The sequence below is a fragment of the Rhinolophus ferrumequinum genome, chromosome 26 (assembly GCF_004115265.2).
Source record: "Rhinolophus ferrumequinum isolate MPI-CBG mRhiFer1 chromosome 26, mRhiFer1_v1.p, whole genome shotgun sequence".
NCBI classification, from domain to species: domain Eukaryota; kingdom Metazoa; phylum Chordata; class Mammalia; order Chiroptera; family Rhinolophidae; genus Rhinolophus; species Rhinolophus ferrumequinum.
Window position 1 is genome coordinate 25,662,566 of NC_046309.1, and position 19,670 is coordinate 25,682,235.

At 41.4% G+C, this 19,670-nt stretch overlaps 1 protein-coding gene across 1 annotated transcript in view; it reads left to right on the forward strand.

The window, feature by feature from the left end:
- Window positions 1-297: 297 nt before the first annotated feature.
- The window catches only part of WNT2 (Wnt family member 2), a 49,855-nt gene continuing 30,482 nt past the window's right edge, over window positions 298-19,670 (forward strand). Inside the window, exons 1-3 of the mRNA XM_033098691.1 lie at window positions 298-693; window positions 2,774-3,000; window positions 8,029-8,306. Coding sequence (XP_032954582.1) covers window positions 611-693; window positions 2,774-3,000; window positions 8,029-8,306 — 588 coding nt within the window. The 5' untranslated portion in view covers window positions 298-610. The remainder of the gene's footprint in view (window positions 694-2,773; window positions 3,001-8,028; window positions 8,307-19,670) is intronic.

Sequence of the window (19,670 nt, forward strand, 5' to 3'; positions counted from 1 at the left end):
CTCGATTCCCCACATCGCACGCTCCAGGAATTCTGTTTGCGGGCGAGCAGCCTCGCCTGTCCAGAACGCGCGTCCCTGTGGCCGGAGCCCGCTGACGCTCTGGCTGGGAGCCTCCCGAAAGGTGCCTTCCTCCGCGGGGGTTCGAGGCTCCGCAGAGGTGTTCCTCCTTCCTCCCTCACCTCGCGCGCAGACATCCTTGCCATCATTGCATCCCCCCCTGTATAACCCCGCGCCCCTCCCCGCGGGCGCCGGGCGCAGCGCCCCCTCCTTCGGCTGCGCCCCGGCGGGCGGGCGGCGGCGGAGCGGACGGGGCGCGCGGAAGGTGCGCGGAGCCCTCCGGCCGCCGCGCTCGCGCGCCTGGGGAGTTGGGCTGGGGCGAGGCGGCCCGGACTGGCCTTTATCGCTCGCCCCGCTGGTCCTTTGAAACTTTATCAGCGAGTCTCGCCACTCTCCGCCGACCAAGCGCGGGGGGGGGGGGGTGACGGGGGCGGGGGCGCGGCGCGGCGCCGGCGGCGGTGACGAGGCGCTCCAGGCGCTGAGCGCTTCTGCTCCGGGCACGCATGGCGCCCGCACACGGAGTCTGACCTAATGTGGACGCAAGGGGGTTAATATGAACGCCCCTGTCGGTGGAATCTGGCTCTGGCTCCCTCTGCTCCTGACCTGGCTCAGCCCCGAGGTCAGCTCTTCATGGTGGTAAGTCCACGAGCACCGGCGCGGGGGGATTTTCGAGATGCGAATGGGGACGGCACTGGCCACGGACACCCTTCCCGGCCGCGCTTCCCTGCGGCCCCGCAGCCGCGATTCCAGCCGGAACCCTGGCTGCCGCCCTCCCTTATCTGAAGATCATTTCAGCTTTGACAACTCTAAAAAAAAAAAAAGAAAAGAACCCCCAAATTACCCCTCAAACGAGAGCTCTGATGTTTGGTTTATTTGGATCCAACTGAGCGAAAGCAAAATCAGCCAATTTCTTATCCCATTGAGAGACGCGCTAGCCGGGTCTCTAGTTCAGTGTGTGTGTGTGTGTGTGTGTGTGTGTGTGTGTGTGTGTGTGTTCACTTTCAAAACTACAATCGTCCTCTCTCGTCCTCTCCCCACCCCCCAAAAAAAACCTCAAGATAAACCAAGGGGCCAAATCAAGCAGTCAGAAGCTGTAGAACCCAAAGCGAGTGATTTTTGCACTATTTCCCGTCCTTCCACATTCCTAATGCTTCACCCCAGTGGGGCGGAAGGAAGAACGTTGTGATGCCTCAGGTAGAGACTACACCGTAACGCAAAGCTCCAGAGCAGGGGGCTCCAAGATGATACTCTGTTCAAAACCAGTCCCCCCAAAGAGTAACTTTGCTGCTGTCTTTTGTATGTCGATCAGCGATTTACGTGTTTGTTTTGCATAGTGAACGGTCTTAGCATCGTTATAGGTTTCAATGCGAGATTCTCTCCCCACCCAGAAACTCTTCTGTATCCTGACCTAATGATCTTGAAAAGAGAGGGAGTTGAGAGCTCTGACTTCCTTGCACCTAAAAGTTTTCGAACAGATATTGCAATACTGATTCAGAAGGACCTGTTACCGTAGGGTGTATTTTCAAGCATTTGACAAAAGTAAAGAGTCTCAGCCAAATGCAAGACCAGAGCTGGGCACTTCAGGAGGACACTGGAGCTCTTCAAAGGAGCAGTCAGAGCACTGATGGGAGGAGGGGTTCGAGTCCTTGAAGCCACATTGAACAGGAAGGCGGTTCGCCCTCGCGTTGCTGACACAGCATCAAAGATTGATTTATCAGAATGACCATTTTTCAATAAAATGACTATTTCTGTTTCCATGGGTGTATAAACATTATTTATTGCTGAGGCTTTTTGTCACATTGTCTCTCAGCTGTCACTTAAATATATTTTTTGGAAGTCACAGCTGTAACGATTTTATGATCATATAAAATAATGAAAATACAAGAAAAAGACATTCTCCTTGTTTGATCGCTTCAAAAGACACCTATGGCAGCTTGGGTTATATAAAAGGTACCTTTCTAAACATTTCACAACTAATAGAGAACATCTGGGCAGAGATGATGATGTAATTTTTTGTTAAAGTTTCTTTTCAAAAGTACTTTATGGAGCTATAACACTGTTTGATTCTTCCAAACATTTAGTGTCCTTAATAACAATAGAAAGAATTTTTTCCAAAGGTTCTCTGTAAAAGCCAAGAAGAGTTGGAAAATGGAAATATTTAAAGGATTCTTTAGTAAGGAAAGAACAGCCTGTCTGTGAGGAGAGTGTAACATCAGATACCAGCAGGTGTCGGTTAGACAGACACAGACAGTTTCTTAACACACTTAAACATTAGGTCAAATAAATGGGAGGGCAGAGCTTCTAAAGGTCGGCTTCCCCCAAAGCCAAGTCCAGACACACTGTGTCACTGAGATCAGAGCCTTCTTGGGAACAGCCTTTGACGGTTCCTCCCCACACAGGCTGCCCCTCACCCTCATTCTGTTCCCTGACTGCAGACCCTGCCTCTCCCACCTTGTCCAGAGCATCAGATGGCCAGCCTGGCTTCACGTCCAAGAGACAGTCATCACTCCCTTTGGGGGCGGCTTCTACCAGATCACTCGCCATGCCTACCATGCCGTTTCTCATTGCACTAAAAGAAATAACCTTTGCTTCCTGATATCCCCCGAAGCATAAGGAATTCATATTTGACATGTGCTTTGAACTTTTCAGTCTCCCAGGAAACACGGCCCCGGGCCTCACAGTTCAGTGTTCTCACCTCTGTGTTGGTCTTTCCCAGGTACATGAAAGCTACAGGCGGCTCTTCCAGGGTGATGTGTGACAATGTGCCAGGCCTGGTGAGCCGCCAGCGGCAGCTGTGCCACCGACACCCCGACGTGATGCGTGCCATTGGCCTGGGTGTGGCCGAGTGGACAGCTGAGTGCCAGCACCAGTTCCGCCAGCACCGCTGGAACTGCAACACCCTCGACCGCGACCACAGCCTCTTCGGCAGGGTCCTGCTCCGAAGTAAGTCTCCTGCGTTCTGGCAGCTCCTGGGCTCTCCTCACTCATGTCTCCCAATATCGGGTCATCCAAGTCCCCGCTCATCTTTTGTTGCATTTTATTCAGTCAGAAGCTTCTTCTGTTGGTGGTGGTGATGAGGGGACATTGTCTCTGTTTTGCGGATGAGGACTTGATAAGTCAATGAGCCTGTCTAAAATACTATAGGCCAGTTATAGGTTAGTACGTATGTAGACCCCAGGCTGGTGTCTTTTTACTTTTCGCTCTGTCCATCTGCGTCATGTCACAGCGCTGCCTGTCCCTTCAGGTTCAGATCTTGTCCTTAGGAGAAAAGGCAGCAGCCACAGGGCTTTCTTTTTTGACTGTGTGACTCTTATTTGGTGGACTTGAACCTTTCAGAAGGATTTAAGCAGAAGATGAGAATGGAATGCCCAAATCAAGTATTGTCCACGGATGGTCATTATTATAATAACACGTAACTGCTGTTGAGAAGCAGAGAGAGATCTCTGCTCACCACCTTTGACCTCCATTCAGCTACTCATCTTTGGGCCACACTGTGTCTAAATTAAACATTTTTTTTCAGCAGACTATAAATTCTATAAGGCAGGAACAAGCCTGCCTTCCCTATACCTCGCTTGGTGCCTTTTGTGTTGCAGGCACCATTCATCCGTTGAATGGTGAATGAATAGTCACCATTAACTTGTAGTGAATGCCTGTTACTTTCCAAGTGCATTTTAGGCAGAAGGATATTGATGGAGGGAAGGGGTGGGAACTATGAATACATACTTGTTTTTGTTTTTTGGTTTTTTTTTTACCTAGAAGGATTATTAAACATGACCTATTTACATAATACACTTTGTGAACGTTCGGAATGTGGAAAGCAGCTCACTAGCTGATATACAATCAGAGAACATTAAGTGAGAATCCGATTTTAATTTCAAGAAATATCCATTCCTTAACCTGCTGTTATTAGCATTCTCCAAGATATAGCATGGCCCATTTGCTACTGGGAAATCTGACTGAAAACACAACAGTTTATGTGTGAACCCCAGAAACAGGAAACTGTACACTTGTTTTTGCCTGCCCCCCCATTCCTAAGAAAATCGTCCAGGCTGTGCACTTGGTAATGCTTAACAGAGGGTGTTTCTATCATGTAATCATCACAGCCCTAGGGTTTTATGAGGCCAAATGCATAACTGAATGTCTCCAAAATCCCCCAAGGGCGTAGTGCACTCACTCAGAGTATCCCTGAAGTGAACTTATTGCCATATTCTGCAACTTTATTCTCCAGTTTCAGAACTATATTCTTCTGCATTCCTTTTGGAGTATTGGTATGAGAGCGCAAATTTTTGAAAGGTTCATAATAAATTTCAGTAACAGGGCATTTTCAGACTTCACCTAGATTAGCTCACCAGTGAATCAATTAAAGTGCTGGCCCTTGTCAGAGAGTTTGCAGATATCTGTACAAGCCATCTTTGGACCTTTGGATATATTTATACATGCTGTCAGTGTTTGGGATGCATCGAGACTTTCCCTTTTCAAAGTGCTCACGACCACTGTCCAGTGACAACAGATTAAATGTACTTCTCATTTAAAATGATCACCTCTAAATTCTGTCTATGGAAATCTGTTAAGATGTCTCCATGTTGAAAAAAAAAAAAAAACCACCTTTAGATCACAGATTAAAGGGAGTCCTTTGACCACTGATCCTGAACATCTGCCAAAGCTAGGAATTCATTCATAAAATACTTTAACTTAACCTTGGCAATATTGGTTTTTTAGAGCTACAGAGTTGCTGAGAAGGAAGGGTTGGAACTAGTCTTAGTCTAAGGCCTCAGGTAAATACGAGAGTCTGACTTGTACTCCCTTCAGAGTTCTTTCAGATGGAGCTGAATGCTTTGCCAGAGTACTCAAAAACTTAAAACACACATGCTACACAATTTCTTTTCATTCTTCACAGAAGGCCAGATTTCTTCGTGGACATTTATGTAAACTCCTGTGACTGTCAGTGATAATTTTGTGTTGGTTCTGGGAGGGCTGAATTTGGCCTAAGGTAGCTTATCCTGGAAATAATCATGAAATTCCAGTGAAGCTATCCAAAGATTTTTACAATTAATTGCTTGGAGGGAAATTCACATCTTAGAGTTGTGAAGAACTCTCCTTTGGAAACCTAAATGTCTTTATAGATGACTAGGCAACGCCATTTATAGGAAGAACATAAAAGTGACTGACATATCCCATGATCACAGAGAAATGGAGAACATTCGCCTCTTTTGCTTCAGAAAGCTTAGAGTGAGAGAGCAATTTTTAGGAACATTTGTAATTCACTCATCTGATAGACTGTTACAATCAGTCACAGGCAGAGAAGTTTAAACCCACAAATATTCCTGCAAGAATACAATATACTTCTAGAATTTTAGAATAAGCCTTATACAAAAATGTGATTAGGTCTTATCCTTGTAAATGTTTTAAAAAAAAAAAAGCAAGCATTTTAAAAGAGAGCTGAATAACCCATAACCTTCCAGAAAGCCTGTCTGCTAGTGTTGTGCCCTCCGACGTAACAATCTCCCGCCCCAAACAAAAACTATGCCTATGCACTAAGCAGACACTGCTTGACTTATCTCAATCCAAAAATAAGAGAAACTTCAACAATAACACATCGGGAAGTCGAAATATCACTATTTAGATTTGGATTTTGTTTCATATTGTGATGGCTTTAAAAAGAATCCATTTTTCTAACAAGAGTCCCAAGATCAAAATTTGTTTTGTTACAAAGCCAACTCTTGAAATGTGCTACTATTTCACACATAGCATTTTAGTGATTCATCTAAGACACTTAACTGAAAACATCTTAAGGCCACGTCTACATGATACCAAGACATCTGGAGGTAAAGTGAAAAGTCAGTCCAAGTGCTAATATTTTTATTTAAAATAAACAAACATCTAGCTGTTTAGTAATGTGTTTGAATAATAAGGGACAAATATTTAGAAAGGTGATATTTTCGTTTTGGAAATTATTTCTACAATACTGCGGATTTTAAGTGATTTTCTTTTTCTTTCAGCCAACAAGTCAATGTAATTGTTTGCACGTTAAGCCAGGATAAATGCTTTGCCTACACAATTTATTTCTCTACTACTTTCAAAATACTGTCTGGTCACTGACATACTATCATTCACATCTTCCATATCTTTCCTCTAAAAAAATCACCTTATGAAATTTCTCTTCCTTCTCCTTAAAAAATAAGACTAGTGAGAAGTACATTAAGCATTTGTGAATTTTCCATCTATGTGATATCTCTAAATGTGGACACTGAACTCCAAAGCCAAAACCAGGCGTTAGCAGCTCAAAGGGGTAACTGCGGACAAGACATTTTCCTAAACTGTAAAGTGGGTATAATAAGAATCTCACTTATCTGAGAGCTACCACCTGAATTTTAAGCCACATTAGCATCTATTAGTCATCATCTTTTAGAAAACATCTCAATTCCACTTAGAAAATCTGTGATCCTTATAATATAATCTGGGACTCTAAAACAGCTCCTATGACCATCACATTTCTCTCTGGAGAGCGCTACCTGCTACCTATGGCAAATATTCATATAATTGATTTTACCTAACTACAGGGCATGATTGATTCCTTTTTATGATGGTTAGAGGTTTCGAGGGAGATATTTTTTGAAGGCTGAGGTAAGTGCCATTTAATATGGTGTAGATATGTTTTCCTGATTTTTAATAATGAGACTAGCAGAGCAAATATTGCAAGGGGTGTATAATAAATTTTAGCACTGAATGACAAACGGAACCAAGCAGGGCTTCGATGCGAAAAGGTGGTTTGTTCTCCCAGCTGTGTGGTTCAAAAAGTCACACTCGTCTTGACATATTGAATCACCAAATGGCTCTCCGTTCTCTGCCTCGCGTTGGCATGAGGTTATTCAGCTTCTATTTTGATTGTTAATGTATTTGCTGCAGCAACCATTAATAAAAAGGCCTGCTAATAACAATGAAATACAGCTCCACTTGAAAAATGAGGTGCGCACGGACCCTAAAGAGCCTTATATCTGTCACTGTACCACAACACCGTGTTATGAGTTACTACAGATTATTAAAATAATTTAATGTAGTTATTGCACTGAAATATGTACCTTTCAGCCTGTAAGTGAAAGGAGCCTATGCACTAATAAAGAACAATTCTAAGAAAGCACCCCAAAGGGTTCTTGCCCAAGTCTAATTATAGGCGGTAAATTTGTTTCCTTCCAAAAAACCAAAGAAAAGCTTTCCACTGTCTTTTACCCAATACCAGTGATTAGTGCAGGTGTTTCAGAAGAAAGTAAATTCACCTTAATAGTTAGACATAGTGTGTAACTCTAGGATATTGCATAGTGCCTTCAACAATCGCTCGATTACTTGTGAAAGTTGATGCCAAGCCAACACTCTCTCTCCAGTGTTAGTGCGGGCGCTGCTTGCTGCCTTGAATTCTCTTTCCACCTCAGCCCCTGGATTTCTTTGAATTTAGTATTTCAGTCTCGATCATGTAAATGCCTATGAGTGTCCTCAGTGGCGCCTGGAGGCTTGGGAGGCCTTTCCAAAGGGAGCTGTTGTAGCAGGAATACCAAAATACCCCATGAAATGATACAATTATAGAACTCGGACTGTTACAGCAGAAAGGGAGGCTCAGAGATGTTCTGCTCCTCTTTCTAAGATGTGCACCAGTCTAGATTAAAGCAAGCACGTGCATGAGACGAATGTGAAGCCAGGGCAGGACGAGGCAGGCTTTAGCGGCATTTTCCAAAGTATAAGTCTATTTATTATAAGGATAGTTGTCATACAGGTTATCTCAATTGACAACAGCTTGTATTGGCTGGCGATGCTTTGTATTAAAGAAAGAGCCTGGGCTCTAGAGAAGACTCCTTCCGTAGCTTTTTGCCTAGTCTCCAAGTACCTCAGAGGCAGCCCAAGTGTCAAGCAGCCATCATGTGAAAGTTGTTCGGTGCTAGCAACTCCAGAGCACTTTTAAGCAAAGCATTTTCGTTTCAGGTAGTCGGGAATCTGCCTTTGTTTACGCCATCTCCTCAGCTGGAGTTGTATTTGCCGTCACCAGGGCCTGTAGCCAAGGAGAATTAAAATCCTGTTCCTGTGATCCCAAGAAGAAGGGGACCGCCAAGGACAGCAAGGGCACTTTCGACTGGGGCGGCTGCAGTGACAACATTGACTATGGGATCAAGTTTGCGCGGGCGTTCGTGGACGCCAAGGAGCGGAAGGGCAAGGACGCCAGAGCGCTGATGAACGTGCACAACAACAGAGCCGGCCGGAAGGTAGGGCGCACGGCACCCGTTCTGCACGCGCCGCCTTAGCTGAGCTTCTCTCCCTTTCCTAGAGTCCAAAAAATGCCATGTACTCACACCTTCCCCCGTCCCCCAGCCCCTTGCTGTTTGCTCTAAAGAACACCACCAACTGGGTTGAAATGTTCCCACCCGCACTCCACCTTCCTTCCCACAGCTGAAATGCAGGAGTCCACCCATTGCTTTTGGCCTTGTGTAGAGTCAAATGTTTTATGGTCCCTCTGGGTACTGTATCATCTAGACGGAAGATATAATCTGTGGGATGAGGCTAGTGCCTCATCCCACATACCAATAGGACGTTGAATGTTTGTATCTAAGGGATATCAAGGCCCGGAAGGTCTTCTCTCAAACTTATCACGAAAGCAACTCACCAGGCATGGCTTACTGGCTTCTTCTAGATTCAGGGGTGCTCTTTTTAGAACCATGCACAACTTGGGGCTTCTGGTACTGGATGAGTAAGTGGACCAGGGGAAGACATGGCCCCAAAGGGGTGCTCTAGCTCCTTATCCTGTAGTCCTGACTAACCTCCTGGGCCGTGGGCACCTGGTCAGTATTCACTCTCTTCCCCCTCCCCCATTAATTAGATAAGGAAATAAGCCCTCAGGTGTTCAAGGTCACATGGAAAGTCAGTAGAAAAGTCAGGATTAGACCTCAGGTTTCAACTCCAGGGGTGCTGTGGCCTAGGAGTAAACCATTTCAGTGACTGTTTATATCCATTGATGAGCCATGTCTGTGCATGGTGGCATGACCAGAATAACTAGAGAATCTGAATGCTGCACATTATGCCTTGGTAAAAAGCATACACTGGCTGGGCTAATCAAATATTTGGTTAGAATGATTCCAGAATAATCTAATTGCCAATGAGAAGAGATAACCATAATTTGTCTTTTGTCAACACAAAACTAAAATGTGCTTGATATTAATATATAAAGATCAATAAAATCTTTATAAGGGGGCTTTGATATGAAAAAGAATAGAAAACAATGCAGATCTGTTTGGATGAAAACTCTATTACTAGGTTCATGGAGAGACAAAATCGTATTTAACGGAAGTTAGAAGGAAAGAACTCTTGCTTAGCACATGGAATAAGATGAGTGTGACCTGAACTGTTTACAAATAGTACCTTTCCTGAACTTTAAAAATCAACATTCCTTATTTTCATGAATTTATGAATTTATAGTGACTACTGCCAAGAATATAGACTTCAGTTGTGCAATCCTACAACTATTGGTAATTACTGTTTGTACAATAGTTTGGATAAAGGAAAATTTACATTGACCTTTATTTTGACATTGATACTACTTGCATAAGTTATAAAATGTGGTGTCTTTGATAGAAATGTGCTGCTTAATTATTCAAGCAGGAAATATAGTTAGATCTCTCAGATTATTTGTAAAGATAAAGGCATATGGTCATACATTGCATCCAAAAGAATGATGACTCATCAAAATAAATGTTACTTTTGCTAAATAGGTCATTAGATATTGAATGTTTCAACTCTTCAAGGCAACAGATCTTAGCTATTATCTTGTAGGCTCTGAATAAACATGACTTGTAATGTAAATCACATGATTCCTCACTGTGTAGAGCTGTCAGGCCTCAGATATTCTCCTGCCTACTCTGCAAAACCAACGAGGCTACTTTTCATTGGAATAGAAGTGCACGCACTGACTTTTTAAAATGTGGCTTTAATTAATGGTGGGTGGGCAGACTTTTTCAAGGAGATGCATGATGTCAGTGAATATGAACTTTAATGAGAGTAAATGTATTGAGATAAACATGCGTCTCTAATTCTCTTCTTGCGGTCATTAGACCCCCAGTCTCTACTCCCCCTTCAAACAAGCAGAAGGTCTGTGGAATCAAAATGAGAACAGGCTGGGCTTGTGTTTGAAGGCAGGTCTCCTGAGCTAAGCCTCCAACTGGCCTGGCTCTAGAAAACCCCAGCCTCCCAGGGCTGACAGCAACATTAGTTCATTTTTATTTCTTCTTTGTGCTTCACAGTATTTCCCAAATTTTCCAATATGACTATCTACTTTTTAAAATGGTGGTGATGATGGGGACCAATACATTTTATTAAAAAGAAAAAAACATCTATTCCAAAATTCTTCTATTTGACCAATGCTATAAATTGGAATTCAACACTGCCATTCACAAAAGTTCTTAATTTTTTCCTAATATTCAAGCAGTTTAATTCATTTATTATAGCAGCTGGTTAGAGCACCCTCATGTGTCTCTGCATGGTAATATCATTTTAGATCTCCTGTGCTGTTATATCATTTTATTTTAATCAGCTTTAGCAGAATTTGTGATGATGTTTCTTTCCTTCATGTTTACTCGAAACTCATCCTTGATTAAGACTGGTTTTCTAGCTCCAAATAGGACTATTCATAAGCCCTATAAAGATAAATCTACCTTGTTTAATTCAACCACTCTATCAAGAAAGACATTCTACAGCTTCTCTCAGCAGTTCTTTCTTAGGTCTAAAGGAGGCATGCTATGAAACTTCTAAATTATATTTTAAGACAGGTTTAGGTAAATTACAAACAAAAAGTACTTGGTTGATATCCACCATTTGTTCCCTTTCAGGGGCTTGAAAATGGCTTTTAAATTAGTCTACTCTTTTCTCTAGATGAAATAATCACTACAACTTCTTTTACCTTTCCTAAGAGAATCTATGTCAAAATAATCCATGTATCCAAACAAACACTGCCATTCCATTACTGGAAATTCCATAGTAAGAATGAAAGGAATTAAATTAAAAACAAAACAAAACAAAACAAAAAAGATAAAAAAACAACTTTCCCCAAAAGGGACCTCTTACTTTAGTAAACACAGCACATGGGATTTGAACTGAGACCCACCTTAGTTTTAATCTTGTGATTCCAGTGGCTTTGCTCATTGAATTTAGGTTCTGTCATATGTAAAAGGGTGCGATGGGAAGACAAATGTAAGGCAGATCGCAGGGAACCTGGCAGGTAGTTGGTGCTCAGTAAAAGTCAATTCCTTTCCCTTTAGTGAAGTAAAAGTCATCTGTACCTTAGGTAATAGGGCTAGGCACAAATCCAAATTGAACTATTACTTAGGATTCAATCTGATTGCTCTGTGTATCCATAGACTCATCTTTGGTACAGTTTAACATACTAATAAAAACCAGGCATATAGTATTTGCTAATGTGCAAAATACTGTCAAATGTTTTGTAATCTGGTCTTCCAAAACCTCATATAGGAATAAAAAAGCAGTATTAGTATTCCTATTTTTCAGATGAGAAACTGGGCCTCAGAGAGATGAAGGGCCTAACCCAGGGTCACACAGTCATGAAGTGCTAAGTTTGGGGGTTCAAACCCACTTGTGTTCACCCTTACATCCTGATCTACCTTTCCATAGGACAAGTTGTCTCTGTTGAGAATTTCTGACACACACACACACACACACACACACAGTATTTGTATTTAGAAGAAAAAAAAAAAGCAGCAGAACAGCCACCACCCTTGGAAAGTAATTTACCAATGACTTTTTTCCCTTTGTGTGTGTCTTTATTTCACAAGCTTTCCAAAAAGAATATGTATTATTTTTTTAAACAACGAGGAAAATGTTGTTTTAAATGTCAAGAACATAACCGGTAGTCACTGTGAGCTGCCCAAAGCAACAGTCTTTCTCGGTAGATTCACAGTATTTCAAGGAATGGCACTGTAAGTTTGAGAACACTATTCCTATGTACTATTGGGCTAAATTTGTCTTAATAGATAATTTATTATGGAAATTATGTGGGAAAAGTACTGTTGTAGGTACTAAGTTATACATAGAAAAGAATAAGACAAAGAAGCCCCTGATCACAAGAAACTAAATTTTAGGGAGACTAGTGAAATATAACTAACGGTGAGGCAAGCTCTATGTGAGGTGGTGTGATAGGAAAATCAGCCAAAGGGCTAGTGAGCTGAGAGAAAGGATGTGTCATAAAACAACTGGGTGTTTGAATGGAAGATAAAGATTTCCCAGGGTTGAGATAGGGAAAAAACTTTCCACAATGAAGGGACTATAAGACTAAGAAACATACTGAAATGGAAAGAATATCTGGGTGGGGCTCATGACTGAGAAGTACTAGGAGCTGAGGCTGCAAACCCAAGTCTCAGCAGATCTGGAGAGCCTGAAATGCCATGCTAAGATACTTGGATGTCGCTGTGGAACAATAGGCAAATATTGAACAAAGAGGAAGAAATTAAATACCTAAGTTCCATTGTTATGCATTGCTAATTTCTCTAGAGTCCACTTTGAAAGAGTGATAGATTTCAAAGTTCAAATATTCTGTGATATGTTTGAATTAATGACTTTAAAAAATAGACTTACTAGAATTATGAGAAATTTCTACTTCCCTGAATTTGATTTTCAGCCTTAAATAAACATAGAAGGGCAGATATAGATAGTAAGCTTCCTGGTGTTTATTAATAAAAAATTGGCATATGGCAAGTATGTTGATATCTTTAACATAATGTTTACATTATTGCTGGCTACTTTACTCATGGGTCCTTAGCTATCGACGTCATCTCCGTGAGGCAATATGGAGGCTGGAGCTCTGGAATCAGAACACTCGCTCTAATACTCGAGCATCATCTTGGACAAGTTACCTAACAAGGGTTGCTACTTAAAATAAAACATATACACATATGCACCATGTTTTAAGCAAGCCTAAGAGGTAGGGAGCATTATTATCCACATTTTACATATGAAGAATCTATAGTAGGGTGACCAGAATTAGCAAACAAATTCAATTTATTTGCTCGCTGAACTTCAATCTTTACTTGACATCCTGTATTTTATATGAGAGAAGTTCAGAGGGCGAAAGGATCCAGAGTTTCTTGCTCCACACCCTGCCCAACCCAGCACCACTCAAGGTCAGTGCTGTGGAACACCAGGGCGCCCAGACAAAGCAGATACATCTAAGTTCTGTCTAAAGGAAATGCCTCCAAAGTCAACAGGAATGGATTTTGTACAAGACATAAACACAGCCTTAAAAGCATGTAAATCTAGGGCTAATAAAGCTTCCGAGAATAGATCCTATGATGCCATTTAAGATAAATAATAAATAATGGGTCTGAACCAAGAGAACTGGTTAGGATTCAAAAGAAATCACTCTCAAAAAGTAAGGAATATCAATAGAAAAGAAAATGATAAAGCTGAGCTACAGAGCCAGATTGCTTTAACCTCCTATTCATCCTAACCCTTTTTAAACAATGTTCAGCGTCCTTATGAGGCACAACCTTCACTGAGTAAGTGTTTGTTTTCTGATTGGTCCCTTTAGTTCATAAAATTAAATGCATTCTGAAAAATGAGATCAGTTCTGCTAGCCTCACATCTGTCTTTTTGGACCCAAAAGTAATATATCCTTGATATTGTAGGTACTTATATAGCATGTGAATCAAAAACTAACCAGAATTAAAGCACCAAAGCAGAGAATTACTCTTAACAAAATTGTTACAGCTCCGTGTAAAGTTCTATTATTCATAGAAAAATGCTTTTTAGACTGGCCTTATTAGTCAATAAGAATTATTATATAAAGAGGAAATCAAAATGGCAGAGTACATAAACACTGTGCCTGCTTCTTTCCATGAACACATTAAAATTACAGCTAAATTATAGCACAACCAACCTGGAGAACCATCTGAAGTCTGGTTGAACAGTAGTTTTATAACTAAGGATAAAGAAGAAGCCACATCCAGACTGGTAGGAGAAGTAGAGACGCGAAATGGGCCCCAAACCTCCGTGTGGTGGTTGAGAACTGGGAGGGATATCTCGTCCATGGAGTTTCCCCCTGGAGGAGCAAGAGACCCCAGCTCCACATCGGCCTCCCCAGCCCAGAGTACTGGTGCTGGGAAGAGGAGACCCCCACAACATCTGGCTGTGAAAAACAGTGGGGATTCTGACCATATGGGTGAGTCGGAAACCCAGGCATCCTCTTAAACAGCCCACGCACAGATTCACTCGCTCATAGGCACTCACCTTGGGCTCCAGTGGAGGGACAGCAACTTGGGGGGCGTTGGAGACATACGGGGGGCACACTGAACTGTGTGGCTTCAAGATGAGTGCTGGAGGACAGTTGGCATTTTCCTGGTGAGAGATCCTCCTTCCATACAGTCAGGCACCATCTTTCCTGTGTTGAGCCCGCCCCCTCTGGCCAAATCTGAATCTGATTGGTCTAGTGAACTCTGCTGCTCCACCCTGCTGACTCACTGGGACCATGCCCCATTCAACTCCTGAACTGCTGGAAGCACTTTCTCCAATAGCAGCCAGCCCCACCCACATTGCACTCTTTCTTGAAAACCTATCAGAGTCCAAAGGTCGCAGGCAGGTGGCAACTGGCCTCGATGTGCTCTGAGACTTTTGCTGAGTAGCTCCAGGCTCAGCACTGGCAGCAAACCAGAGTCTACATTAACCTAGTGACCACAACTCTTCCCTAAGACCCTGCCTCACCCAACTCACATACCACATGAGACTTTATCAGTGGCTGAACTTCAAGGAAACCGACAGGTGGCAGCAGACCTTGGGGTGTCCTGGCATCCCAGATCCGGTAATGGTGGCAGCCACCGTCAGTTCATAGCATGGCCTCTCCCATGCACCTTCAGGGTTAGCACAGACATTGTAAAATAAACCACGGAACAATTTGCAGTTCTTACCAAGTAGCCCCTGACTTGTCACAGGCAGTGGGTGACTTAGGCCTGCACTGAAGCCCATCCCAAGAAGCCCCAGAACCAACATACCTGGAGGTTGGCTTCAGACTACAGCAGAGCACCACCCAAATAACCCCACAAGTGGCACACACAAAGGACAGTCTCAAAAGCACCAAAGCCCACTGGGGCAAATCCCAGTCAATGGGGTAAGCCTCCCGCATAGCATCCTGTAAGCTGTAGACGTGGAAAAACCCCACAGACAGTCAACCTGAGGGTCAATCCTACCTACTGATGTGTCAATACCAATCAAAGCCCAACTATAACAGGAGGACACACACAACCGCCACAAAGGACACTCCTAGAGCACCTGACACAGGTGACCAGGGAGACTGTGCCACAGGGCACCTACCTGGCCAACACTGGGAGACATAGCAGATCTACCTAATACATAGAAACAAACACAGAGAGGCAGCAAAAATGAGGAAACAAAGAAATATGTCCCAAATGAAAGAATAGGTGAAAACTCCAGAAACAGAACTAAACAAAATGAGGCAAGCAACCTACCAGATACAGAGTTCAAAACAACGGTTCTAGGGATGCTCAAGGAACTTAGTAAGAATTCCAACAAAGAGATAGCAAACATAAAAAAGACATAGAAACCAAAACAAAAAACCAGTCCGAAGTGAAGAACACAATAACTGAAATGAAGAATGCACTAGAATTAACAGCAGACTTAGATGAAGCAGAGGATCAAATCAGCGATTTGGAAAAGAACAGCAAAAAGAGAAAAAGAATCCCCCCCCCAAAAAAAAAAAATGAGGACAGTTTAAGAGACCTCTGGGACAACATCAAGTGTACCAACATTCACATCATAAGGGTACCAGAAGGAGAAGAGACAAAGCAAGGGATTGAGAACCTATTTGAAGAAATAATGACTGAAAACTTCCCTAACCTGGTAAAGAAAATACACATACAAGTCCAGAAAGTGCAGAGTCCCAAACAAGATGAACCCAAACAGGCCCATATCTAGACACATTATAATTAAAATGGCAAAGGTTAAAGACAAAGAGGGAATCCTAAAAGCAGCATGAGAAAGGCAAGTAGTAACTTATAGGGGAGTTCCCATAAGATTTCAGCTGATTTCTCAACAGAAACTTTGCAGGCCAGAAGGGATTGGCACAAAATATTCAACACAACCAAGAGTACCCTATCCAGCAAACCTATCATTTACAATTGAAGGACAGATTAAGAGCTTCCTAGTCAAGAAAAAGTTAAAGAGTTCATCACCACCAAATCAGTATTACAAGGAATGTTAGAGGGACTTTTTTAAGATAAAAAAAATAAAATTAAAATTATGAATAATAAAATGGCAATAGCTGCATATCTATCAACAATTACTTTCAATGTAAATGGATTAAATACTCCACTCAAAAGACATAGGGCTGAATGGATAAGAAAATAAAACCCTTACATTTGCTGCCTACAAGAGAATCACTTCAGATTGAAAAACACACACATATGGAAAGTAAAGGGATGGAAAAAAAATTTCACGAAAATGGAAAACAGCAGGAAAAAAAAAAAAAACCAGGGATAGCAATACTTATACCAGACAAAATAGACTTTAAAACAAACTTTGTCACTGTAACAAGTGCCATAGAAGGACCCAGTAATCTCACTTCTGGGTATTTATCTGAAGACACCCAAACACTACTCCACTTGTTGTACACACAAGGGGACATGTACATCCATATGTTCACTAAGGCATTGTCTACAATGGCCAAGATGTGGAGGCAGCCTGGGTGCCCATTGATGGATGAATGGATAAAAAGTAGGTGGTACATATATACAATGGAATATTGCTCGGTCATGGGAGGGAATGGGTTTTTGCCATCTGAGGCAGCACGGAGGGACCTGGGGATATTGTGTTGAGTGAAGTATGTCAGATAGTGAAAGACAGATGCAATGTGATTTTCCTTATGTGTGAAATCTAAAGAGCAGCATAAACAAACAAACAAAACAGAAACAAACTCATAGATACAGAGAACATATTGATGGTTGCCAGATGGGAAGGAGTTTGAGGGTGAGTGAAAGAGAGGTAGGAGTTAAGAAGTGCAAATTGGTTGTTACAAAGTATTCATGGGGATGTAGGATATAGCATTAGGAATATAGTGAATAATATTATACTATGTACAGTGTCAGATGGGTACCAGATTTATTGGGGTGATAGATGCGAAGGGTTTGGGAGGCAGGCAGAAAAAGATGAAAGGATTAAGAAGCACAAATTGGTAGTTACAAAATAGTCATGGTGATGTAAAATAAAGCATAGGGAATATAGTCAATAATATAGTAATACGAGTAACTATGTATAGTGCCAAGTGGATACTAGACTAGTCAGGGGGACCATTTCTTAAATTGTACAAATGTCTAACCACTATGCTGTACACCTGAAATTAATATAAAATAATATTGAATGTCAACTGTAATTGAAAAATTAAAAAGAGGGGAAGGTGAAGGGGAATAAGAGGTTCAAATTTCAGGTATAAAACAAGTAAGTCATGGGGATGTAATGTACAGCGTGGGGAATATAGTCAATAACATTGTGATAGCGTGGGACGGTGTCAGATGGTTGCTGGACTTATCATGGTGATCACTTCTTTAGGTATGTAAATGTGAATAACTATGGTGTACCCCTGAGACTAATATAACACTGTATATTAGCTGTATTTTAATAAAAATATTTTTTAAAGTTTTAAAAAGAATTATTATATGTATTAGTCAATGGTAATGTTTTTGAATTCCACAAATATAAATTCCACACCTTATAATTCCTAGTTAAGCCCACCGTAGTCACTGTTTTTAAAGAATGACTGTGCTCAAGAAATCATAATGTCTTATTAAAGTTAATAAAAGATTGCATAAGCAAATCAACTGCACAGTCTGCTAATAAATATTCCTTCTTTTCCTAGTTCCAGATATGTTTGTTTGAAATATATAAGTTGATCTGATTTCTATGTTTGAAAGATGTAAGTTGGTCTGATTTTCAGTAACTCTTTGAGACGTGGACCTGTCAAAAGGATTTAATTGTTAATAAATGTACTTGGCTTTAAGCCAGCATCTGAAAATTAAATAATATGTTTTTAATGTATGTTTTCATCAGAAAAAACTGATATAAGACCAAAAATATGTTAGTTACTTTATGGCATACACCCAGCTAAAAAATGAAGTACTAACACTTTTTTGAATCCTCAAGTTAATTAAATCTGTTAGGAAACCAAAGCATCTAATAGCCTAAAATAAATTCTGAGTAGGATTTCTAAGGCAAGCTCAGTTGGTAAGTTGGCATAACCTTCCTACAGGTGGATTGCCCTTTTTTTGAAAGGAGGAGTATCCACATGGCATGATACACAGGTCATAAACTTAGTAAAATGTAGGTACTTACAAGACAAAAATTCTCATGTAAGAAGTCTTACGAAGACACACTAGCATTGCTTGGGTTGAGTCTTTAGAAAAGCTGACTTAAGAAACCAAAATTTCATTCTCCTTGGGAGAAGTTTGTCTTTATAACTGGCAAATCAATTCTTTGTAGACTAATTAGATATGAAAACACTAAGTGTAAAAACTTTTGTAGAACCCACTGAATCCAGAAAATAAGAACCCTGGGGGCTGGTAAGCCCCAGTGTGAGAAACACTGGCAGTTATTTAAGGTGTGGAATTGATGTCAGATGGGCTTGGGTTAGATCCCGTCTCAGCCACACTGGCTGTGAGACTGAGGGCAAGGTCCTCAGCTTCTAGGTGTCTGAATATCCTCATCTGTAAAATGGGATAAAAATAGTATATATCTTAATGCTTGTGTATATTAAGTAAAATAGTGAATATTAAGTGCTTACCATGGTTTGACGTATAGTAAGAGCCTAATGAATGTTATGCATCATTATTATGCGCTGACAATAAGTTGGGGCAGATAAATAAAAAATAGGGTTGTTCTAGCCTGAACAGTGCATGTATTTCCTTCTTAGATAGTTTTTTTTTCTTCAGATTTCTGTCTCTGTGGTATAGAATGGTAATATTTATAAGTTTCTTAAATTCTAAGAGTAGAGAATAGCCTCGGCAGACCTGAAGGCTTAAAATGTTCAAATTCAAAGATTCAAACGCCATCAAAAATCTGCTAAGTAAGATTTTAGCACTGAAGCAATCATGAACTTATTGAATAATTTTTTTTAATTGGGGAATATTGGGGAACAGTGTGTTTTTCCAGGACTCATCAGGCCCATGTCAAGTAATTGTTTTCAGTCTAGTTACAGAGGGTGCAGCTCAGCTTGAGGTCAAGTCATTGTTTTTTTCAATCTAGTCATGGAGGTCGCAGCTCACTGGCTCATGTGGGAATCGAACCAGCATCCTTGGTGTCATGAGTACTGTGCTCCAACCACTGAGCAAACCGGCCGCCCCTGAAGATTTTATGGAGAAAAGTTATATATTAAGCTAAAACTGGTTTCCATAAGGCTAACCACTAAAAGAGTCCTTAGCAGTCAAATTTATTTGTCTTTTTTAAAGTAGCAGTGTCAAATGAGCAAGTATTTTTTGACAGGATGCCACAGAGCAACCATTAGATGGGATAAGCAAATGGTGAGGGGAGAGTGGTTGATGAAGAATTGTGCTGGCCAAGATGGTGATATA